The sequence below is a fragment of the Kogia breviceps genome, chromosome X, assembly GCF_026419965.1.
Source record: "Kogia breviceps isolate mKogBre1 chromosome X, mKogBre1 haplotype 1, whole genome shotgun sequence".
NCBI classification, from domain to species: domain Eukaryota; kingdom Metazoa; phylum Chordata; class Mammalia; order Artiodactyla; family Physeteridae; genus Kogia; species Kogia breviceps.
Window position 1 is genome coordinate 73,059,258 of NC_081330.1, and position 24,204 is coordinate 73,083,461.

The following is a 24,204-nucleotide window of genomic DNA, read 5'->3' on the forward strand; positions in this document are numbered from 1 at the left end:
TGCAACTACTGAAGCCCATGTGCCCGTGCTCTGCAACAAGAGAAGCCACCGCAATGAGAAGTCTGCACACCGCAACGAAGAGTAGCCCCAGCTTGCCGCAACTAGAAAAAGCCTGCACACAGCAACGAAGACCAGACGCAGCCAAAAATAAATTTTAAAAAAATATATAAAAAACTTGGCAAAATCTTCGAACCAAAACAAGGAGAGCATACATACAAAAAAAAGTTATAGGCTACTCTCTCTTAGGAACAGATATATAAATGCCCTAAATTGGAAACTAGTATGTGAATCCCGCAATGTACAGAAACAGTAATTTATCATGATTAATTGGGGCTGATTCAATGACAGAAAATTTATTTTTACAATTTATTCTATCAATAGGTTGAAAAAAAGAAAAACTACATGTTCATTAATTCCCAATCAATGATAAAATTCAATACTCATTTCTTATTTTAAAAATATATAATTCTTAGCAAACTAGGACTAAAAGGTCACTTCCTTAACTTGATAAAGGCTATCTGCCAGTAGATTAAGGTGAAACACTAGCAATGTTCTGGTTAGAGCAAAAAAAAAGAAAAAAAAAGATGAGAATGATTACTATCATTGCTACTATTCAACCTCACCCTGAAAAAGATATGAAAAGAAATAAGATATAAATGTTGGAAAGGAAGAGGCCAAAGTATGTACTTGAAAATAATGTGAATACCTACCTAGGAAATCCAAGAAACACAACTGACAAATTATGAGAAACTAAGAATGCAATTCAGCCATGTGGTTAGATATAAGACGGAAATTTGAAAATTAATAATTTACTTAAACAGGATTAGAAAATAAAAATAGAAAAAGAGGTATTCAAAATAGCAACAAAAACTATTATATTCCAGAATAGGCCTACCAGGATATGTGGTGTAAGAATTACATTAAGAAAACTACAAAGCTTGCTGAAAGACATAAAAGAAGACTTGAATAAATGCAGAGAGCTCATGCTCATGGATGGGTAGGCTCAGTTATACTTAATCTATAAGCTGAATTTAAGTTCTCAATAAAAATCCCAAAAAGATTTTTCATAGAACCTGACAACTTGAATCTAAAATTCACCTGGACAAGAAAATAATCAAAACAGTTCTGATAAAAGAAAAGTGAAGTGAAACTTGCCCTCCCAGAAATTAAAATATACTGTGATGAACTGTATTTATTAAAAAGGTTTGGTACTTCCCTGGTTGTGGAGTGGTTAAGAATCTGCCTGCCAATGCAGGGGACATGGGTTCGAGCCCTGGTCCGGGAAGTTCCCACATGCCATGGAGCAACTAAGCCCGTGCGCCACAACTACTGAGCCTGCACTCTAGAGCCCATGAGCCACAACTACTGAGGCTGAGTGCCACAACTACTGAAGCCCATGCGCCTAGAGCCCGTGCTCCGCAATAAGAGAAGCCACCACAATGAGAAGCCCGGGCACCACAACGAAGAGTAGCCCCCACTTGCAGCAACTAGAGAAAGCCCTCATGCAGCAACAAAGACCCAACACAGCCAAAAGTAAAAAAAATAATAATAATAAATAAATTTTAAAAATAATAATAATAAAATAAATAAAAGGTTTAAGAATAAACAAGTTCAATAGGGCAGAATAGTGTCCAGAAATAGACACACACACATATGGTCAACTCAATACACCAAGATACTAAGTCAATTCAGTAGGTAAAGGACCTTCTTTTTAATAAATGGTGCTAGAAGAACTGGATTCATGGGGGGTGGATGATGATCTTCAACCCCTATCTCACTTTATAACCAAAAACGAATTCAAGATAGATTATACAACTAATGTAAAAGCTAAAACTATAAAGCTTCAAGTAGAAAACATAGGAAATTATCGTCATCACTTTGGGTATGCAAAGGTTTCTTGGACAGGATACCAACAGCTCTAAGCATTAAAGAAAAAAACCCAATAAAGTGAACTTCATCAAAATTAAAATTTTTGTGCAAATCAAAACTACAATGAGATACCACCTCACACTGGTCAGAATGGCCATCATTAAAAAGTCTACAAATAACAAATGCTGGAGAGGGTGTGGAGAAAAGGGAACCCTCCTACACTGTTGGTACAAATGTAAGTTGGTGCAGCCACTATGGAAAACAGTAAGGAGGTTCCTCAAAAAACTAAAAATAGAGTTGCCATATGATCCAGAAATCCCACTCCTGGGCATATATCCAGACAAAACTATAATTCAAAAAGATACATGCACCCCTATGTCCATAGCAGCACTATTCACAATAGCCAAGACATGGAAACAACCTAAATGTCCATCAACAGAAGAATGGATAAAGAAGATGTGGTACATATATACAACTGAATATTACTCAACCATAAAAAAGAATGAAATAATGCCATTTGCAGCAACATGAATGAGCCTAGAGATTATCATACTAAGTGAAGTAAGTCAGAAAGAGAAAGACAAATAACCATATGATATCACTTATACGTGGAATCTAAAATACGACACAAATGAACATACCTATGAAAGAGAAACAGATTCACAGACATAGAGAACAGACTTGTGGTTGCCAAGGGGGAGGAGGGAGTAGGGGAGGGAAGGATTGGGAGTTTGGGATTAGTAGATGTAAACTATTATATTAAACGACAAGGTCTTACTGTATAGTACACTATAGTCAATATCCTATGATAAACCATAATGGAAAAGAATATGAAAAAGGATATATATATATGTATAAACTGAGTCAGTTTGCTATACAGCAAAAATTAACATTGTAAATCAACTATACTTTAATAAAATTTTTTTAAAAAGCTATGATGGGGAATTCCCTGGTGGTCTAGTAGTTAGGACTCAGCGCTTTCACTGCCGTGGCCCAGGTTCAGTCCTTGGTTTGGGAACTAAGATCCCACAAGCTGCGTGGTGCAGCAAAACAAAACAAAACAAAAACAAACAACAAAAATCTATGATGAGATGTATTTGACGCCCACTAGAATTTCTAAGACAACATCTTTATTTATGAAGCTGTGATAAGATGGAACTTTCAATAACATTGCTGGAGTATAAAATAGTACAAACCATATAACAGAACTGTTAGGCACTTTCTTATAAAATTAAGCATATATCTACCTCTTCTACTCCTAGGTAATTACCCAGGAGAAATGAAAATGTATGTTAACAAAAAGACCTGTACACGAATGTTCAGGGCAGCCTTATTCATAATAGCTAAAAACTGGAAATAACCCTAATTTCCATCAATAGGAAAATTGAAGAACAAATAGTGGTATAATCATATAATGGAATACTACTCAGCAGTACAAAGGAACACGTTATTAATCAAAGCAAGAACATGAAAAAAATTTGCCCAAAAAATCTTAAGGAGCAAAAGAAGCCAGACACATGAAAAAATTATACAATTCCATTTATATGAAGTCTAAGAACATGTAAAATTAATCTATGGTGATAGAAGTCAGAAAGTGGTTGCTTAAAGTGGAATGTGGGAAGGGTGGATTGACTGGAAAGAGCACAAGAAAACTTTCTAGGGGAGATGGAAATGTTTTTTATCATGTTTTGGTTGGTAGTTACATGAGGGCATACAACTATCAAAACTCAAGAAATTGAGCATTTAAAATACGTGCACTTGGGCTTCCCTGGTGGCGCAATGGTTGAGAATCCGCCTGTGGATGCAGGGGACACGGGTTCGTGCCCCGGTCCGGGAAGATCCCACATGCCGTGAAGCAGCTGGGCCCGTGAGCCATGGCCGGGAGCCTGTGCTCCGCAAAGGGAGCGACCACAGCAGTGAGAGGCCCACGTACCACCAAAAAAAAAAAAAAAAAAAAAAAAAAATTATAAAATACGTGCACTTTATTGCATATAAACTTTACCTCAAGAAAAAAGTATATAGGAAGAAATACACAAGAGACATGAATCAAAAGATTAACAAAGTTAAAAAATGAGACTGGGGCTTCCCTGGTGGCACAGTGGTTGGGAGTCCGCCTGACGATGCAGGGGACGTGGGTTTGTGCCCTGGTCCGGGAGAATCCCACATGCTGCGGAGCGGCTGGGCCCGTGAGCCAAGGCCGCTGAGCCTCCACGTCCGGAGGCTGTGCTCCGCAACAGGAGAGGCCACAGCAGTGAGGGGCCTGCGTACCGCAAAAAAAAAAAGAGACTAAGAAAAATATATGCAACAAGGGATTAATATCTAGAATACAGAAACAACTCCTAAAGTCAATAGGAAAAATAACAAGAAAAACAAGAAAAAGTCAACCTGAAAGAAAAAAACCAAATCAAAACAAAGGGTATGAGCAGGGAATTCACAGAAATGGAAAGAGAAATGGCCAATAACATAAAAAGATGCTTAATTTCATAAGTAATTGAGGAAATACAAGTTCTAAAAAAATAACATGCAATGTTCAAGATAGGGGAAAATAAAAAAGGTCAATAATATCCAATATTGTCATCGGTACAGTGAAACATAGTCTCATATATTGTAGGTACATGCATACTGGGACAGACATTTTAGAGGACAATATTTAGCAGTATTAAAAAATCTGAAATGTGTACACCCTTCAAACTAGCAATTCCTCTTCCACGTATATAACCTAGAGAATACTCTCACTTGTATATCACATGCAAGGCTATTGACTGAGGCATCATTTTGCAATAGCCAGGAACTGAACAAGCTAAATGTCAGTGAAAATAGGAATAGTTAAACAAACAAGATAGACATTGCATACTGTGGAATCCTAGATAGCAGTTGTAAAAATGAGGTAGACTTATATACTAATACAAAAAGATTTCAAACATATATTGCTGAGATAAAAGCAAGCTGAAAAACAATATATGAAGTATGATAGAATCTATCTTTAAAAACAACAGGAAACATCAATAAAAATATATACACAGAAAAACATCTTGAATGCTACCCATCAGGCAGGTAAAAGTAGTTACCTCTAGATTAGGATTAGGTGGTAAATCAAGGGGGATTTTATCTTCATCCATATTGCTTATGTTTGTATACCAGGAATTGATTCAGGTATTACTTGTGTAGTTAAAAGGAAATAAATTGATTTAGCAATGCCAAAATTTTAAAAGGCATATAACAAATGTATTACTAAATGTGTGTGTATATATATATATATATATATATATATATATATATATATGCATATAGAAAAATATCTGGTGATGATACACACCCAACTTAATAGCCATGGTCAAACAAGAGCCTGGCTGAAAACTTAAAAGGAAGATCTGGGGAGTGAAATGTCCACTGGGGACTATTTTATTTTTTTAATAAAAAATAAATTTATTTATTTATTTTTGGCTGTGTTGGGTCTTTGTTGCTGTGTGCAGTCTTTTGCTAGTTGCAGCAAGTAGGGGCCACTCTTCATTGTAGTGCATGGGCTTTTCATTGTGGTGGCTTCTCTTGTTGCAGAGCACGGGCTCTAGGCACTCGGGCTTCAGTAGTTGTGGCACATGGGCTCAGTAGTTGTGGCACATGGGCTTAGTTGCTCCGCGGCATGTGGGATCTTCCCGGACCAAGGTTTGAACCCATGTCCCCTGCACTGGCAGGCGGATTCTTAACCACTGCACCACCAGGGAAGTCCCTCCACTGGGGACTTTATTTTAATTAATTTATTTTTAACATCTTCATTGGCGTATAATTGTTTTACACATTGTAGTATTAGTTGCTGCTCTACAACAAAGTGAATCAGCTATACGTATACATATATCCCCATATCCACTCACTCTTGTGTCTCCCTCCCACCCTCCCTATCCCACCTCTAGTCCACTGGGGACTTGAAAAAGCTCTGATATATTGCTGGAGAAAGCCATGTGCATGCTTAGGAAACACCTAAAAATGTCAGTAAAGACCTAAAAGGCCCTCATGTTGTACCTCTGGCTGACTTTGAGACCCTGCTCAAGAAGTAAAGACTAAGACAGAGTAAAGAGCCTTAGCATTGAAGGTAAGCAGCAACACAAACTCAGAGCCCTAGGCAAATGCTGGAAGAGTTATAGGTTCAAGGCATTTAAGGAAATGAGACCAATCACTAGCTAACTACTAAAGTAACTGAGCTGACACTTCTGTGACCACAAACTATAGGGAGTTGTAGAATTAGTCCAGTAAAGTCCTTAAAGGTATAAAAACAGTAAGTTAGATTTATTTTAGGAATACAAGATGGTTTAGCATCCAAAAAGCAATTAATGAAATATACCAACAGAAAAACCAAAATAACATGATCATGTCAATAGATGATGAAAAAACATTTGACAAATTCATGATAAAAACACTCAATGAACTAGTTATAGAAGGGAATTTCCTCAACCTGGTAGGGGCATCTGTGAAAAAACCCCAGCTAACATCATACTTAATAGTAAGAGACTGAATGCTTTTCCCCTAAGATCAGGAACAAGACAACAACATCCACTCATGCCACTTCTATTCAACACTGTACTGGAGGTTCTAGCCAGGACAGTTAAGCAAGAAAAGGAAATAAAGGTATCCAGACCAGAAGGAGAAGTAAAACCATCTCTGTTAACAGATGACATGATTTTGTAAACAGAAATCCTGAAGAATCCATCAAAAAACTATTAGAAATAACAAGCTCAGCAAGCTTGCAGGCACAAGATCAATATACAAAGCTCAATAAATAATTTGAAAATGAAATTAAGTAAAAACAATTCCATTTACAAAAGCATTGAAAAGAATAAAATATTTAGGAATAAATTTAACAAAATAAGTGTAAAACTTGTACTCTGAAAATTAAAAAAAATTCTATTGAAAGATATTAAAGAAGACCTAAATAAATGGAAAGACATCTGATGTTTATGAATTGAAGGACTTGAAAGAATTGAAAGATGCCAACACTCCCTAAATTGATCTACAGATTCAACACAATCCCTGTGAAAATCCCAGCTGGCTTCTTTGCAGAATATGACAAGCTGACCCTAACATTCATATGAAAATGCAAAGGACCCAGAACAGCCAAAACAATCTTGAAAAAGAACAAAGTTGGAGCCCTCACACTTCCCCATTTCAAAATTTATTACAAAGCTACAGTAATGAGGACAGTGTAGTAATGGCAAAAGGATACACATATAGATCAATGGAATAGAACTGAGAATCCAGTTGCTTCTTGACAAGGATGCCAAGACAATTCAATGGGTAAAGAATAGTCTTTTCAACAAATGATGCTGGGATAACTGAATATCTACATGCAAAAGATTAAAGTTTGGACTGCCACTTTACACTATATACAAAAATTAACTCGAAATGGATCTCCGACCTATATTTAACATTGAAAACTATAAAACTCTTAGAAGAAAACAGAGACGTAAATCTTTGTGACCTTGGATTAGGCAATGATTTTTTAGATATGATGCCAAACACCAAGCAACAAGAGAAAAAACAGATGAATGGAATTCATCTAAAAATGTTAAATGTGTGCTTCAAAGGACACCATCAATAAAGTGAAAAAGCAACCCAAAGAATGGAAGAAAACATTTGCAAAGCATATAACTGATATGGGGCTAGTATCCAGAATGTGTAAAGAACACACACAACTCAACAATAAAAAGATAAATAACCCAATTTTAAAAATGGGCAATGAATCTGAATGGACATTTTTCCAAAGATACACGAATTGCTAAGAAGCGAATGAAACATTATGAGCTGTCAGGGAAATGCAAACCAAAACCACAACGAGGTACCACTTCATACTCACTAGGATGGCTATAATTAAAGACATAATAAAACTAAGAATATGGAGAAATTACAATTCTTTATATATTGCTGGTAAGAAGGTAGAATAGGTACAGTTGCTATGAAAAACAGTCTGACAGTTCTTCAAAAAGTTAAACATAGAGTTATCATTTGACTGAGCAATTCCACTTAGGTATATACCCAAGAGAAATAAAAACACACATCGACACGAAAACTTGTACATTAGTGCTCATAGCAGCATTACTAATAAAAACCAAAAGTGGAAACAACCCAAATGTCCATCAACAAATGAATGGATAAATAAAATCTTAATATATTCATGTAGTGGAATATTGTTTGGCAATAAAAAGGAATGAAGTACTGATACATGTTACAACATGGATGAACCTTGAAAAGATGTTAAATGAAAGAATCCAGTCACAAAAGATCACATACTGTAAGATTACATTTATATGAAATGTCCAGAATAGGCAAATCCATAATGACAGAAGGATTAGTCACTGCCTGGAGGTGGGGTGGCGGAGGGTGGACAATGGAAAAAAATGAGTGACTGCTAATGGGTATAGGTTTCTTTGGGGGGTGATGAAAATACTCTAAAATTTATTGTGGTGATAGTTGTACAACTTTGTGACTATACTAAAAAATCACTGAATTGTACACTTTAAAAAAGGGGGTTTTATGGTATATTAATTACATATTAATTTTTTTAAAGAAATTTAAACAGCTACCATATGACCCACATATAACACTCCTAGGTTATACCTAAAGAGAAATTAAAACATTTGTCACACAAAAACTTGTATATAGATGTTCACAGAGCAATATTCAAAATAGTCAAATTGGATACAACTGATGAATGGGCAAACAAAATGTTGTATATCTGTACAATGGAATATGCTTTAGCAATAAAATGAAGTAATGATACACACTGCAACATGGATGATCCTTGAAAACCTTATGTTAAGTGAAATAAGACAGTCACAAAAGACCATAAATTATATGATTCCATTTGTATGAAATATATGTTAGTGGTTGTCTAGGGCTAGAAAAAGGGGTTGGGATGGGGAGTGACTGCTAATGGGTATGAGTTTCTTTTTGGAGGTGATGAAAATGTTCTAAAATTAGATTGTGGTGATGGTTGCACAACTCTCAATATACCAAAGTCCACTGAAATGTACAGTTTAAATGGGTGAATTTTATGGCATGCGAATTATATCTCAATAAAGCAAATGGGTGAATTTTATGGCATGCGAATTATATCTCAATAAAGCAAATGGGTGAATTTTATGGCATGTGAATTATATCTCAATAAAGCTGTTAAAAAAAGAGGGGGCTTCCCTGGTGGCGCACTGGTAGAGAGTCTGCCTGCCAATGCAGGGGACACGGGTTTGTGCCCCGGTCCAGGAAGATCCCACATGCCGTGGAGCGGCTGGGCCCGTGAGCCATGGCCGCTGAGCCTGTGCTCCACAACAGGAGAGGGGAGAGGCCACACAGTGAGAGACCCGCGTACTGTCAAAAAAAAAAAAAAAAACAACAACAACTCAGAGGGCTTCCCTGGTGGCGCAGTGGTTAAGAATCCGCCTGCCAATGCTAAGGAGACATGGGTTTGAGCCCTGGTCTGGGAAGATCCCACATGCGGCAGAGCAACTAAGCCCATGTGCCACAACTACTGAGCCTGAGTGCCTAGAGCTGTACTCCACAACGATAGAAGCCACTGCAATGAGAAGCCCATGCACCGCAATGAAGAGTAGCCCCTGCTTGTCGCAACTAGAGAAAGCCTGTGTGTAGCAACAAAGACCCAACACAGCCAAAAATAAATAAATAAAATAAATTTTAAAAAAAACAAAACACCTCAGACTGTACACCTAAAAAAAGATAGAGGAGGCAAAAGAACCTTTAAAAATAGTCTTAAGAAAGATGAATCTCAAAGTACAAACATAGAACAAAAAGGGCACTTTTAAATTCATTCAGAACAAAAAGCTGAATGAGGAAGAAATAGGTCTCTGCCCTGTGCAAGCAGTATAATAATGATAAACGACAAAGAGGTAAAATTCCTCAGTTACTATTTCTGCTTCTGCCTTCTCAGTTTCCAAGAGGGAACTGAAGCCTAATATGAGTAAATAACTCATTGTAGTAAGGTAGTAAGCAAGAACTCAACTACTTTAATAATAGTTCAAATGTCTTGGATCAGATGAATTATAGCTGAGGGAACTGAGAGTAATTTCAAACAAGAACACTGAATCTATGTCAATGATATTTGAGGAATCACAGAGAAGGATGTTCCAGAAGACTGGGCAGATGTAATTTCAATTTTCGAAAAGAGAGGTAAGTTAATTCCATAAATTACAGACCAGTCAGTTTGATATAAGTCTTCTAAATTATTATAGGGATGGTTTGCAAGAACCTAGAAATGGAAGAATAAGCACTAGAAGCCAGCTTGAATTCACTTAGAAAAAGTCAATTTAGGCTAATCCTTATTTCTTTTTTGTACCGTTACTAAGCTAGTAGCTATGAAAAATATGGTAGACATACAGTATATCTGGACATTAGCAAGGCATTTGACAAAATCTTTTATGAGATCCTTAAGTACAAAAATGAGAAATGGGAGCTGGTTGTTAATTTTTGTTAGCTAGATTAATAACTGCTTGAAAGACCATTCCCAAAGCATGCAGATTACCAGGTCATTATCATGCTAGAAGCAGGTTTCTAATAGCATATACCATGGGGTTCTCCTAGCCTTAGGAGCTTCATCATTTATATCCAACCACTTAAATGAAGATATGGAAACCATGCTGATGAAGTTTATAAGTGACAACATCTGGGAAGGATAGTGAATACTTGGGATGACAGAATCAGGATACTGATTTTAATTATAAGTAGTTGGGGGTAAAACAAAACAAAACTAAAACTAAAACTTGCCTGGGCCAGATGAAATCAAACCAAGGACCAGATCCAAATCTCATACCTAAATTAGAAAATGAGTGCAAGGGAGAGAAACAATTTTTCACTGTTTCTGAAATCAGCCTCAAACTTGAATTGTAGCTACTGTTAGAATGTGACCTGAAATATTCCAGTCAAGACACCAACAATAGCAATAAGAGTACTAGAAGTTTTTATCTACGACTGTAGCCTTAATTATTCTCACCCTCTTTTAGACGATCCCCTTCGGCCTTGGTTTTCTTCTGTCTTTCTGATCCAGCAAGGTCTACAAGATGCAGCTTGGAGCGAAAGCTGCTATTCCTGTGATGATAACAGGACACAAGTGAGAATGGTACACAAGCTTGAGGGTAGGTGAGTATCAAAGCTCACCTGTCAGATCTCATTTTCTTTCACGTCAATCCAAATTGCTCCATTCATTACTCATTTCAGAGTACTGATGTCTGGTTATTTTTCAAATCAAGAAGCAACCTATTATTCAACTTTAGTAGAACTAATGTTAAAAATCTTGACTCTTACTTGTAACTTGAACTTACTTGTCACTTTTCTTTCTTTGCTCTATGGAGATGGTAAAGATGGCATGAGATCGGGATGACTGGGAGTTCATAGCTGTGGAGGCCACAGTCCTACAGTTGTTGCCCTGCTCCAAACAGGAAACAGTATCCAGGGCAACTAAAACAGTCTTCTCAGTGAGTCCCACAATCTAATTCAAAGAAAGAAAAAACTCTCTTATGATTCGACTTCAAATACTTCATCAGAAATATAAGGATTGGTGGTTTAAAAAATAATACCTTGATGTTCCAGTAGAACCTCAATAAACAGTCACAGTAATAAGGGCTGGGTTTTTAATGCTTTTTAAAAAAATTATTTTATTTATTTTTGGCTACATTGGGTCTTCATTGCTGTGTGCGGGCTTTCTCTAGCTGTGGCGAGCGGGGGCTACTCTTTGTTGCGGTGCACGGGCTTCTCACTGAGGTGGCTTCTCTTGTTGTGGAGCATGACTCTAGGAGTGTGGGCTTCAGTAGTTGTGGCTCACAGGCTCTAGAGCACAGGCACAGTAGTTGTGGTGCACGGGCTTAGTTGCTCCACGGCATGTGGAATCTTCCTGGACCAGGGCTCGAACTCATGTTCCCTGCATTGGCAGGCGGATTCTTAACCATTGTGCCACCAGGGAAGACCCATAAGGACGGTTTTAACTAGCAACTCTGTGATCACTGCAAACCAAGGTCTCCAATCTTTGCTGGGGACCTCCAAGACAAGGATGCCAGTCAATACTGGAGCTACAAAAGACCTCTAGATTTTATGGTAGCAATGGATATGTGCCTTCCAGGGAGCCCCAAGTGAAGGTAAGTTTTGGCCCTAAGGACAGCAATGGCAACACAAATAGCTATGGTATTTCTCTTTGCTACGTTCTCCTCCATGTGGCCCTGTGTTCCTCCCTATACCTTGGACCCATTTTATACCTCATATTCACTAGGGAAAATAGCATGGCACAATTTCCACTGGATTAGGAAGCTAGGAAAACAGGGTCCTAGGCTTGGTACTTTATCTACCCAGGAGAATTTGTACAAGTTAAAATCTCTTGGAGCCTCTGGAGATTGAACTAGATAATTATGAAGTCCCTTATAGCCTCAATATGCTATGATTTTATTACCCCATAGCTCCCAAATCTACATCTGTGGCCCTAATTTCTAGTCCTATACTTCAAACTGCCTGCTACTTACTTTGACATCAGTAAATTATAAAACCAAACTCATCTTCTTTCCACCAACACTGATTCTCTCCACTACTTCTTCATTTCTACTAAGATCTCTATTCTCAAAACCTCAGATTCACCTTTAATTCCTGCTATTCCTCCATATCTCACCTATCACCAACTCCCAGTCATTCTTCTTTTGAATCCATTGTTTCCTTTTCCTTTCCACATCTACCTGCCTAATCCAGGCCCATATTACTTCATGCCTGAAAAATAAGGCAAAGTTTCCCTAAATTTTCCTTCCTCATCCTAGTTTTTCTCCTTTTCAACCCATTCTTGTTTAGCCTTCTGAAAATCCTGCTTCCTAAAATGTCACCAAACTCCTAAGCCCTATGCTAGATAATGAGGGTACAAAGAGATTTTAAGATACTCTCCTAACCTCCTGGGAGCTAACCTAGTTGGAGATATACACGTAAGATAAAAACTTGGTAAAAGTAGCCAGTGCAATCCTTCATTCGGAAGTATTAAGTAGCTTACATACTATTCACAGGGATAGAAACTAAGCTCTTTAGCCTGGCTTCATAATCTGGTCCTAACATATCTCCTATTACTTCCCAACCCATATCCTCTAATGCAGACAGACCGATCTAGTCTTATTACCCCCAGGAATATATTTTCTGCTTTCCTGCTTTCCTGCTTAAGCTATTCCTTACTATAAGAATAACCTTACTTCTTTACTTACTCATATTCCATCCATCCCAACTGAAGAGTGCTCACAAGCTTGTCCTTACCCTCCCCAATTTTAGTCAGAAACTTAACACTTCTCTGTATTGCAAATTTTCCCTCAAATAGCTTGGGATTTAATTCCTGCCTTGGTATAGGACATATAAAAGATCTTAGTACTGGGTCAAGAACCAGCTCAGTACCAACATTCTTTCTGGTGACAGCATGCATTTTACCCAGGTTTCTTATCCCTACTATCCAAACTGTCTTTCTGTATCCCACGCTTATCAGGCTTTCAAAATAAGTCTGATTCTTCAAGCCTTGTTTTAGTGCCTGGCTAATGACTTAATGACCCAGAAGTAAAAAAATTTCAGTAGCATAGGCATCTGCCCCTCAAGCACCTGCACCCTAAATTTCAGCTTTCTCTGCAGGGAAGAGAAGAAGGAGAGAAAGATGGATATGGTATTATTTTACCAAGTTTTCCTAAGTCTGTACTACCCTATTCCCATCCACTTCCCACCTCAAATTCTCCCACTCCTGAATACTGAAGCTGCTGCCAGAACCAAGCTCTGACTGTTTTCAACACTGGCTCCTGGATTTGGTCCACTCCCAAATACAGTACTCCCAACCTTGCCTCAAACTTTGTTCAGGGCTTCCCTGGTGGCGCAGTGGTTGAGAGTCCGCCTGCCGATGCAGGGGAGACGGGTTCGTGCCCTGTTCCGGGAAGATCCCACATGCCGCGGAGTGGCTAGGCCTGTGAGCCATGGCCGCTGAGCCTGCGCGTCCGGAGCCTGTGCTCCGCAATGGGAGAGGCCACAACAGTGAGAGGCCCGCATTCCACAAAAAAAAACTGAACAAACAAACAAACAAAAAACTTTGTTCAGCTACAGCTCCTCAGCCTACATCTATACCATGTGAGGGAAGCCTCTGAAATAAGCGATTTCTTCTTCCTATGGTACTTATAAATTTAAAATTTTTGTATCATTTTACTTTCTAAATATCATTCCAGAGATCTAGCACAATGTCTATTACAGTGTTGTCTAACAGAATTTACTATGACCATGTTTTATATCTGTGCTATCCAATACAGTAGCCACTAGTCACGTAGCTTTTGAGCACTTGATATGTGGCTGGTAACTGAGCGACTGAATTTCAAATTATATTCAATTTTAGTTCATTTAATTTTAAATAGCCATTTGTGGCTAGTGGCTACCATACTGGACAGCCCAGCCTCAGAACTCTGTAAATAGCCAATAAATATTTAATTGATATTAGCATTCCTTCAAGAGGTAATAGGAAGGTGATAAAACTTCCTTCCCCACAAAAGTTCCCATCTAGGAATTCTAGGTTAACAAAGGGAATTAGAACCACACAAAATCTGAAAGACTGAGATGTTAGTAGTCATTTAAAACCACAGTGGCAAATAAAAGGAGTGTAAACTTTAGTAGTGGCCTACATTTTAAAATAACACCAAATGAGAGAAAAACACACCTTTATGCCTTCTTTAGGATCCTCCCGTATATTTATTTGAGGTGCTTTCTCACGAGACGGGCACAGAAGATCCAAGATTTCTTCATTGTAAATCTGGTATTGTTGAAAACAAAGTGGTAAAAACAAGATGTTAACAGTGGTAATTGAGGAGTGGTAGGACCACAGGTGATTTGTAAAATTCTTTATGACTTTCTGTATTAAAAATTTTTTTTGCAACAAACATTATTTTTATAATTAAGAAAAGGATTTTAACCCTACATGTAACCATTTGATACTTATAGGAATAAATTCACATATTACTTGTAACAAAATTGAGACTGCTCTTTTGAGAGAGTGTTTCTCAGGAATAGCAGACACAACGAAAGCTACATGGGTGCCCAAATTCAGTTCTTTGATGGTGTCATAACAACATCACCTTCACCAATTTTGTTTAAATGTAAGCAATGGGTCCTTAGTAGAGGGTGGAAGTGGGAAGCAAAAGGGAGAGTTAGCAACCAATATTTCAACAACAACCAGAACTTTAAGTACTAAAACAGTGTTTGCACATAGTAAGCACCACGTTTGTTTGCTATTATTGCTGTTGCTACTATTTAATATAGCAGGTTCCTAAGTTATTTTTACATTTGGTCACCTTGGCCACAACTGGGTTAATCAAGAGTTTCAAGAAGGTTAATCTCGGGGCTTCCCTGGTGGCACAGTGGTTGGGAGTCCACCTGCCAATGCAGGAGACATGGGTTCGGGCCCTGGCCCGGGAAGATCCCGCATGCTGCGGAGCAGCTGGGCCCGTGTGCCACAGCTGCTGGGCCTGTGCTCTGTGGCCTGTGAGCCACAGCTACTGAGCCCGTGTGCCACAACTGCTGAGGCCCACTCTCCACAGCGGGGGAGGCCACCACGGTGAGAGGCCCTCGCACTGCAGCAAGGAGTGGCTTCCGCTCGCCGCAGCTGGAGGGGCCCGCATGCAGCGGTGGGGACACAACACAGCCAAAAATAAATAAATAAAATTTTAAAAAATAAGGTTAGGGCTTCCCTGGTGGCGCAGTGGTTGAGAATCTGCCTGCCGATGCAGGGCACACGGGTTTGTGCCCCAGAACGGGAAGATCCCACATGCCTGGCGCAGCTGGGCCCGTGAGCCATGGCCGCTGGGCCTGCGCGTCCAGAGCCTGTGCTCCGCAGCGGGAGAGGCCACAACAGTGAGAGGCCCACGTACCGCAAAAAAAAAAAAGTTAATCTTAATGATGTTTAACTCCCCATCTTCCACCTCTATACCTTCTATACCAACTAACATATTGAGATTCAACTTCAGGATGAAGTATTCACATACTATTTATAATTGCATGTTTAAATTATATACATTTAATTATTGCTCCTTAAAGATAAGACATCTTATTACTGCTATGGAATCAACCAGCTAGTTTCCCAGAAGCCATAAGTTCCCTAACTGTGTGTTTCTGGTGTCATGAGGTTAGATATAACTGGTCAGTCTACTTGTATACTGATATATAATAGAATGAAAATACCCACAAAGGCAGGGACTTTCATCTCTTGTGTTCACTGATATATCCCAAATACCTAGAACAGGGCCTGTAACATGTAGGTACTCAATAAATATCTGTTGAATAAACACTCTGTCATCACTTACACAGCTCAATACTTCACCCAATTTTTATAATATTCTTCATGGAGTAGCAGCATTATCACTCAAGCCTTGAAACACTAAAGGGATATCAAATATTTTTCTACAGACTCTACAGGGAATCAATAATAGAGGCCAAACTGGAATTAAAGGATTCTTATTATCTTTTTATATGGGAATGCCAACTCCTCTAACAATCGGATTAAACAGACTATTCTGACAATAGGGAAAGAACTGGGTGGGAGCCAGATCCAACTGAGCCAGTAGTTTTCTCTATCAATTTATTAAAATGCAATTTACTAAAAATGCAATTTATTAATTTGAGTCATGCCAGGAAAAACCTGATTTGTATTTATTTTTCTACCCAAAGATAAATTTGAATTCAGAATAATTAAAGATAAATCATTTACCTCCAAGTATGATACTTTCAGAGTAAATTCGAAGTCACTCTTTTTATCAATTTCTTGGAAGAGCAGCTGTATTACTCTAGGAATGACCCCAACTGTTGGTTCATTTTCTTGCTCTGCAGTGTATGCACCTCCCATCGAATAGGTTTTTCCAGAGCCAGTTTGCCCATAGGCCAGGACGGTTGCATTGTATCCTGACAAAATAGAAGTCACATGCGCGGTGATGCTCAAATATTTTCATCCAATCAGTACACTCTACTTCCTTCAGCAATTACTTGTAACAAAATTGAGACTGCTCTCTAAACACAAGGGTCTCTTAGGAATGTCAGAAACAAAGAAAAGTTATATGAGTGCCATGACTTTGCACTACTCCAAATAAGCAAAGAAGAAAAATATCAAACCTGAATGTGTGCCTCTCTTGATAGCCCTTAAAAGCTAGGAAGTAAAACACTTAACGATATGACTGAGATAATGAAGGTGGCCAAGTCACTGTCTAAAAGCCATTCAGAGTTTTATAATTCTACTTTCTCTCTACTTCGAACAAATCTAAATTAGGGCAATTAAATGAAAGTTTTAGAAGCTGCATAAATAGAAGGGATTCCAACGAGTATTTCTTTGATTAACAGTCTTCATTTGAAAAGGCAACAAAGTTGCTTTTTACAGTCAATGAAAGCATCCCTCCCTATATGAATTCTCAGACTACATTTGGACTGTATTATCAGGCTCCTCATAGAAATGTCATCATTTAAGTATGATTCAATGTGGTATATGTCCTTTGCTTTTTTTCTTTTTGAAAGAACTTATTCACCTAAACGAAGACCTTGATGTTCTGGAAGATCTTAAGATGTCAAATTGAGATTTTCACTGTAATAGATTGCTAATATCACCTGGCATGACTCTGGGACAAGAGAATAACATTCCATAATCTTCTGAAATACCACAGATATGTATATACAGTAATAAGTGGGGAAACCAAGTTTCAGTACTTTTTACAAAAACCCAGGGTGCTGTTGACCTGACTGAAAAATACTGGTTTTATCTCTGCAACTGAGAGCAATGTTAACAAAACACATAGATATTGGAATCACTTTCTACTTTATATTGCCTCTAAAGACTATAATTCTCATAGTTTCCCAAGTTAAGAATACTAAAGTAGAACTATAGTGTTCTTTAAGCTGTGAGAGGTACATTCTGAGGAAGACAACAAGATAATGAAGGGTCTGGATACCATATTTTTTTTAGGAATGGCTAAAGGAAAGGAGGGATGGTTAATTAAAAGAGACTTAGAATCAAATAATGGTCCTCCAAATATGTAAATAAATAGGAAAAAGATTAACTTTATAGTGGAGAAGTCTGGCAGACATCACCTTAATCAAATGATCAAAATGAACATCAATAGTGATGGAACAAATCAAAATCATGTGCTGCCTGATAGAATTCAATGAGAAGAACACAGCATCACTTCTGTGATATTCCTGCTTAATACATCTTGGTACAACCTGAATCTAATCATAAATAAACTTCAGACAAAACAAAATTGAAAAACAGTTTACAGGCTTCCCTGGTGGCGCAGTGGTTGAGAATCCGCCTGCCGATGCAGGGGACATGGGTTCGTGCCCCAGTCCGGGAAGATCCCACATGCTGCGGAGCAGCTGGGCCCGTGAGCCATGGCCGCTGAGCCTGCGCGTCCGGAGCCTGTGCTCCGCAAAGGGAGAGGCCACAACAGTGAGAGGCCCGCGTACCAAAAAATAAAAACAAAAACAAACAAAAAAAGAAAAACAGTTTACAAAATAACTGGCCTGTGATCTTCAAAAGTGTCAGGATCATGAAAGTCAAAAGAAGACTGAAGGAGTTTTATAATAAAGGAGACTATAGAAGTAGTACAACTAAACGTAACTTATGATTTTGAACTAGATCCTTTTGCAACAAAGGACATTATTCGAACAAATGGTGAAACTTGAATGAGGTCTGAGGACCAGATGGTAGTGAGGTAGCAATGCTAATTTCATGATTTTGATGGTCGTATTGTAGTTATGTAGGACAGTAGGACGAAGTTCTTGTTTGTAGCAAATATACACTGAAGTATTCAGGGGGCCATCAGGTCAACAACTCAAGTCAAACGATTCAGGAAAAAAAAAGTTCTTAATGCTGTTCTTGCAACATTTCTGTAAGTTTGAGATTACTGCTTTAATAGCTTAAAAATTTGAAACAAAGTATTCAATGTGTCCTGAGCCATGACATCATTTAAAGAAGTAAAAAAAAAATGTGAATAGCTGTTGCTTGGAAGAAAGCTTCTGTTTGTCTAGAGGGATGAATTAACATCACTGGGTAGAAATTATGGGCAAGCAAATTTCATCTCAATATAATCTAAAACAATTAGAGTTGTCCAAAACCAATCAACAGGACTACCCTATGAGCCATTGATATCCCTGTCAAAGAAAAAAAATTTAACCAGATGCTGGAAGTTCATTTGGAGATATTGCTAGAAAGTATTTATCTTTGGATGGAAAGTTAGACTAGATGATGTACAAATATCCCTTTCAACTTTAAGGGACTAGTATGCCATGGTTCTACTTCTTTTAAATAGCCCTCTGCTTTGAATCCTGAATAACCACTGTACTAGAATAACAATTAGACACCTCTCAGGCACTGCTCCCTTCTTCAGAACTTTGCCATGATCTTCAATAACACTAAAGCCTTAGCTTATGTAATTAAGATTATTAACTGGCCAGGGTATTCGGGGGCTTTAGGAAATCTCAAAGGTTTTAACTTTTAAAATATTTTTTCTTAAAGATAGGAGCAAAAAGTTTAACATTTCTAATGTATTTTAAAGTATGGGGACTTCCTTGGTGGTCCAGTGGCTAAGACTCCACGCTCCCAATGCAGGGGGCCTTGGTTCGATCCCTGGTCAGGGAACTAGATCCCATATGCTGCAGCTAAGAGTTCTCATGCTGCAACAAGACCCTGCACGCAACAATGAAAATCCTGTGTGCTGCAACTAAGACTCGACACAGCCAAATAAATAAATAAATAAATTTAAAATTCACAAAAGAAAAAACACAAGTGATAAATGTCAATAAAATATAAAAAGATTTTTTAAAAGTATGTATGTAGTCATCTATTTCCACTCCTACCCCTGGACTTTGAACTCTTCCAGGGCCCAGAAGCTATGTTATTTATCTCTGAGTCCCTCAACAGGCTTTGCAGTGCCTGGCCCTCAAGTAGATCCTCATCAGCACCCATCAAACAGCTTAGAATCTAATGAGGTTCCAGGACAAACAAACAGAAACATATACAAGTCAAAGATGAGCAGAACCATATAAAGCAAATATAGTATAAAACTAGTTTCAAGGGTACAAGTGATAGTGGGTTAGTTCTTAGGCTGTGGGCTTTTTGAAGGCAGGACTCATGCTTCATCCATTCCTGTATTGGCAGCACGCAATCACAGTGCCTAAAACAGTGTATGCTCAAGAACCGTTTGAAGAATCAAACAGCCTCACCTTTAAATACGCCTTTTATGAGTGGTGCTACTGCTGTATTGAATACTTCCTCCTGTTCAGTAGAGGGGTCAAACACAAAATCGTAGGTAAAGGATTTGTCAGTACCAACCACCACCTAGAGAAGGAAAGGGACAAGGAGTAAGAAAAAAAATGAAAGGCCACACCACGCCCCTCACTGCCATTCGGCCCCAGCTGTTCATAGGCAGGCCCAGGACTCGCTACGCACCTGAGGTTCCTCGGGTACGAAGGAAAGGCACATCTGGCAGCCCTCATTAATCTCTTTGGGGACCAGAGGGCGACATCGCAGTGCCACTCTTACAGGAATGCCCTTCACCTCTTCCTTCATGATCCTACCTCGGCACCGTCTCTGCGGCGGCGGGGTGGGGAAAGATGATCGCTGATTAAGTTTGGGAGGTCGGCAGGGGTGGGAAGGCGTTCTTCCTCAGTTCCGGCCTTCCTCGGAGGGTGTGGTGGGTTAGGGAAGTCAGCGGTATCTTACGGTGGCAGCCTCCCCCTCCCAGCGGGATCGCTGCCTCGGGAAAGTCACTGTCCCTCAGACTTTGCCACGACAGGACTGCCAGTCAGCCCGACCCTCTTAAGACAGCGAAGTGGAGTCTGAAATGAAAAGGAGAAGCCCAGCGGAGACGACAACAAAGAACCAAAGCCCCAGGGTACCGGGAAAGGCAGATCCTGAGCTAAGGTGTGCCCCCTTAACTCACCAAACTAAACGTCCCTTCCCTGGTCTCGCGCCGCCCTGTCCCAACAGCAGCTTTAACCGCCAAGTTTCAAATCGCTCTCGGAGGCGCCAGCCAATCGGAGCGCAGACAGCCTGTGCGCAGAGCACGCACGCGGCGCGCGCAGGAAGACGCGTTGGGGAGGAGGAGGGCCTGCCCGCCGCACCCTGACCCTGCCCCTTTTCCACAGCTGAGCATCCGCTTCCGGGTCCCAGGCTGAATTGGTGGAGAGGAGTACAGGGCCCCTGGGGCCTGCTGGCGGGAGAGTTGGTACGACGATTTTTACAGCGCCGTGAGTCAGGCACGATGCGGGACGGGTATCTGGAAGGTGGCTGGTGGTAAAGGAAGGGCCGATCTGGGGACCCCCACCATTACTGATCAAATTAGGGAATGTGGGGCGGTACCTTGCCCCGAGTCCCTGTGGATAGTTGGAGTCAGCACTCCCTTGAATTTCCAAAGTAGTCAGATGTTTTTAGACGCGTTCCTGATTTCCTCTTCTCTAGAATGAAGACGGTACATCTATTTTGCAGGATTGTTGTGAGAAAGGAGATCATTTCTATAGTGTACCTAACAGGTTGCTTGGAGCCCAGATATTCAGCCAAGTTGATAGTTTTCTTCCTTCTCTCCCCAAATGTTTATCACCTACCTAGAAGTGGGCCGGGCCTAGAGACTGACATCCTTGGAATGGGTTGGGGTTGTTTTCTGAAACTCACTGGGCTGCTATCCCTTTTGAACCATTTTCGTCAGCTTTGATTCACCCTTCCATTTCAGGGCCTTGCTGGAGATGGACAGCCGGATTCCTTATGATGACTACCCAGTGGTTTTCCTGCCTGCCTATGAGAATCCCCCAGCATGGATTCCTCCTCATGAGGTGGGAACCATCTGTACAAGGGATTTTTTCCCCATAGGCAAGGGATGATATACGAAAGGTAGGATGGCAGGGTTAGAAAGCTCAATGGAGAGGGAATCTTAGCCAGAAGTTAGATTCTGAGCAACTGGGCCAATTGGGAACTTCTTATGGAATCCTCCTGCCAGAGTCCACTTACACCAGAGAATTCTGGAAATTCAGAGCCCTGATTTCCATTTTGTCGAGGTAAAGAAGTGGGGAGCTACTGGGCGGCTAGCATTTCCCCACTGCTATCCGTCTACCTATTTGGACAGTGTTATCTGTTCTACTTAAACTAATCCATGACTTCACCTTCTCCTGGCTTCAGGGTGATGCAGTTGTGTTCTAGATGAAGGTAGTAAGACTGGTAGTAAGATTTCTGGGGTTGCTGTGTCTTGCAGAGGGTATACCACCCAGACTACAACAATGAGTTGACCCAGTTTCTGCCCCGTATCATCACACTGAAGAAGCCACCTGGAGCTCAGGTGAGGTTATGGAACAGTTGCCTCTTATTCCAGGTGAGATTTGTCCGTACCAGGCCCAGAAGTTGGCCACGGTTGCGAGGACAGATTGGGAAGCAGGTAAGGAGGTAAAGAAATTTACTTTTATGGGCAGAAAAGCTGAGATGCTACTTCCACAACTTCTGACTTCTCTCTGAGGGACACAAGGCAAGCTATCATACAGTGATGCTACTAGATGTTCTTGTGTTTGTGGTCTGTATTGAGCCCCCATTCTGTGCTCTTGTCTTACAGTTGGGATTTAACATCCGAGGAGGAAAGGCCTCCCAGCTAGGCATCTTCATCTCCAAGGTGCGTGTGCCTGGTAGGCAATATGGATTGCTACTTCCCTTTGTTAAGTTATCAGGTTGCAGAACTCTGATGTCCCAAGGCTTGGGGAAAGGGATGATTTAGTAGACTCATAGAAGGGCCATAGTGGGGATACCCTTGCCCACTTAAAACTCCCTACCTGGCAAGCCACCCATTTCCCTGCATTGTCTCACACACACACACAACCGATAGTACCTTACGTTTGAATAGCACTTAATTCACTTACATTCTTTGAAATTATCCCACCTTGATCATGTATATTCTCTCCTTAACAACAGGTGATTCCGGACTCTGATGCACATCGAGCAGGACTTCAGGAAGGGGACCAAGTCCTAGCTGTGAATGATGTGGATTTCCAAGATATTGAGCACAGCAAGGTGAGCACAGCACCCTGGGCTGTGGTGAGGCAAGAAGCCATTCCAGGTAGGACACAGTGGATAAGATTAGCCTGATGTGTAACTTGATACGAAAGAATTTCTCCTTGGTAAGAGGGAAGCAGCTATTAGTGACCCAGAAGGTTGGAATGGCAAACTACATTCCTTCTGTTATGATTCTGTCCTGGGTTGTATCTCTTCATTTGTACAAGCTGCTGTGTTCCTTCCAGGCTGTTGAGATCCTGAAGACAGCTCGAGAAATCAGCATGCGTGTCCGCTTCTTTCCCTATAGTAAGTGCCGCTCTCTTTTTTGCTTACCTGGCAGGGCCTTCGGTAGGAACTCTTTAAATACCAGTTACTAGAGGCCCCACAAGTTGGAGATGGGGAGTTGGGAGCTCAGGCTGGAAAATAACCTGCTCTTTTCCTCCTTCTTTCCCCCAGATTATCACCGCCAGAAAGAGAGGACTGTGCACTAGAGAGTTGCAACCCACAGCCCTCCACGTGGAATCTTCTAGGACGAGCTAGCTAGGCCTCAGGGAAGCCACTTGGGAAACTCTACTCTCAGCCCCACCCTGGCAGAGTGGAGTAGGGAGGATGGGGAGACAGTGAGGCCCTGCCCTGAGCCAGCTGGCCAAATGCATTATCCCACCTGTACTGCACTTTGAGTTCCCTAGTTTTCTAGGTGGGCTTCATTCCCTGGAAGGAGAAGGATGATTATGTCTAGGTATCGCTTAGCCTGTGGAGAACCCTGCTAGAGAAGGCAACTGACATTTATTGAATACCATGTGTGAGGCAATTCCACATATGTCGTGTCATTTTCATTAATGTCTACAGGTCTTGGGGGCCTCCCACCTAATCTGCCTGGCCATCTCACCCCATCCTTATACTACCAGTCATACACTTTGGAGACTTCAGTGGAACCCCATTTTCCCCCACTCCCTCCTCCTATCTTCTCCCTCCAAAAAAGTAAAACACAATGCTGAGGAAATGTTGGTTGATACTGATTTGGATGATACTGATTGGGTGTTAAATGCCTTCGAGATAAAAATAAAAGCTCTTCCAAAGGGAGGAGCCACTAGAAGCAGCAGAGCAACACTATATGTATTTCACAATTATCTCTCTCAGAACATTAGGGAGACCCAGGAAGCTTATCTACAGTATAACTGAGGAATGGTATAGGGTGAGGGGGTACTGGAGGAAACAGTGCCCCTTCCCCCATGAGCTGTGGCCATTTCTCTGCAGGGGGCAGTATTAATATAGTTCTGTCTTCTCTTTTCCCAGAT

The 24,204-nt window shown here is 40.2% G+C and overlaps 2 protein-coding genes across 5 annotated transcripts in view; one reads left to right on the forward strand and one right to left on the reverse strand.

Moving 5' to 3' along the window:
• The window catches only part of KIF4A (kinesin family member 4A), a 138,361-nt gene extending 117,513 nt beyond the window's left edge, over positions 1 to 20,848 (reverse strand). The window contains exons 1-7 of one of the 2 annotated variants that reach the window (XM_067024308.1): positions 20,820 to 20,848; positions 20,327 to 20,467; positions 20,101 to 20,215; positions 16,604 to 16,794; positions 14,561 to 14,653; positions 11,187 to 11,353; positions 10,859 to 10,953 (exon numbers count right to left, since the gene is read on the reverse strand). In XM_067024308.1, coding sequence (XP_066880409.1) covers positions 10,859 to 10,953; positions 11,187 to 11,353; positions 14,561 to 14,653; positions 16,604 to 16,794; positions 20,101 to 20,215; positions 20,327 to 20,446 — 781 coding nt within the window. In that variant the 5' untranslated portion in view covers positions 20,447 to 20,467; positions 20,820 to 20,848. Of the gene's footprint in view, positions 1 to 10,858; positions 10,954 to 11,186; positions 11,354 to 14,560; positions 14,654 to 16,603; positions 16,795 to 20,100; positions 20,216 to 20,326; positions 20,795 to 20,819 lie in introns of those variants that run through there. The other variant, XM_059050372.2, reaches the window with a different exon arrangement.
• A 115-nt stretch (positions 20,849 to 20,963) lies between these two features.
• PDZD11 (PDZ domain containing 11) lies at positions 20,964 to 23,909 on the forward strand. Of its 3 annotated transcripts, none has more exons than XM_067023206.1 (7): positions 20,964 to 21,104; positions 21,606 to 21,705; positions 22,122 to 22,205; positions 22,473 to 22,529; positions 22,826 to 22,924; positions 23,152 to 23,212; positions 23,363 to 23,909. In XM_067023206.1, the coding sequence occupies exons 2-7, from the start codon at positions 21,619 to 21,621 to the stop codon at positions 23,395 to 23,397; spliced, it is 423 nt and encodes a 140-aa protein (XP_066879307.1). In that variant the 5' UTR covers positions 20,964 to 21,104; positions 21,606 to 21,618; the 3' UTR covers positions 23,398 to 23,909. The 3 variants fall into 3 exon arrangements, with proteins under 3 accessions (XP_066879307.1, XP_058906473.1, XP_066879306.1); XM_059050490.2 differs by having other exon boundaries at positions 21,021 to 21,135; XM_067023205.1 differs by having other exon boundaries at positions 21,034 to 21,126.
• The last annotated feature ends 295 nt before the right edge of the window (positions 23,910 to 24,204 follow it).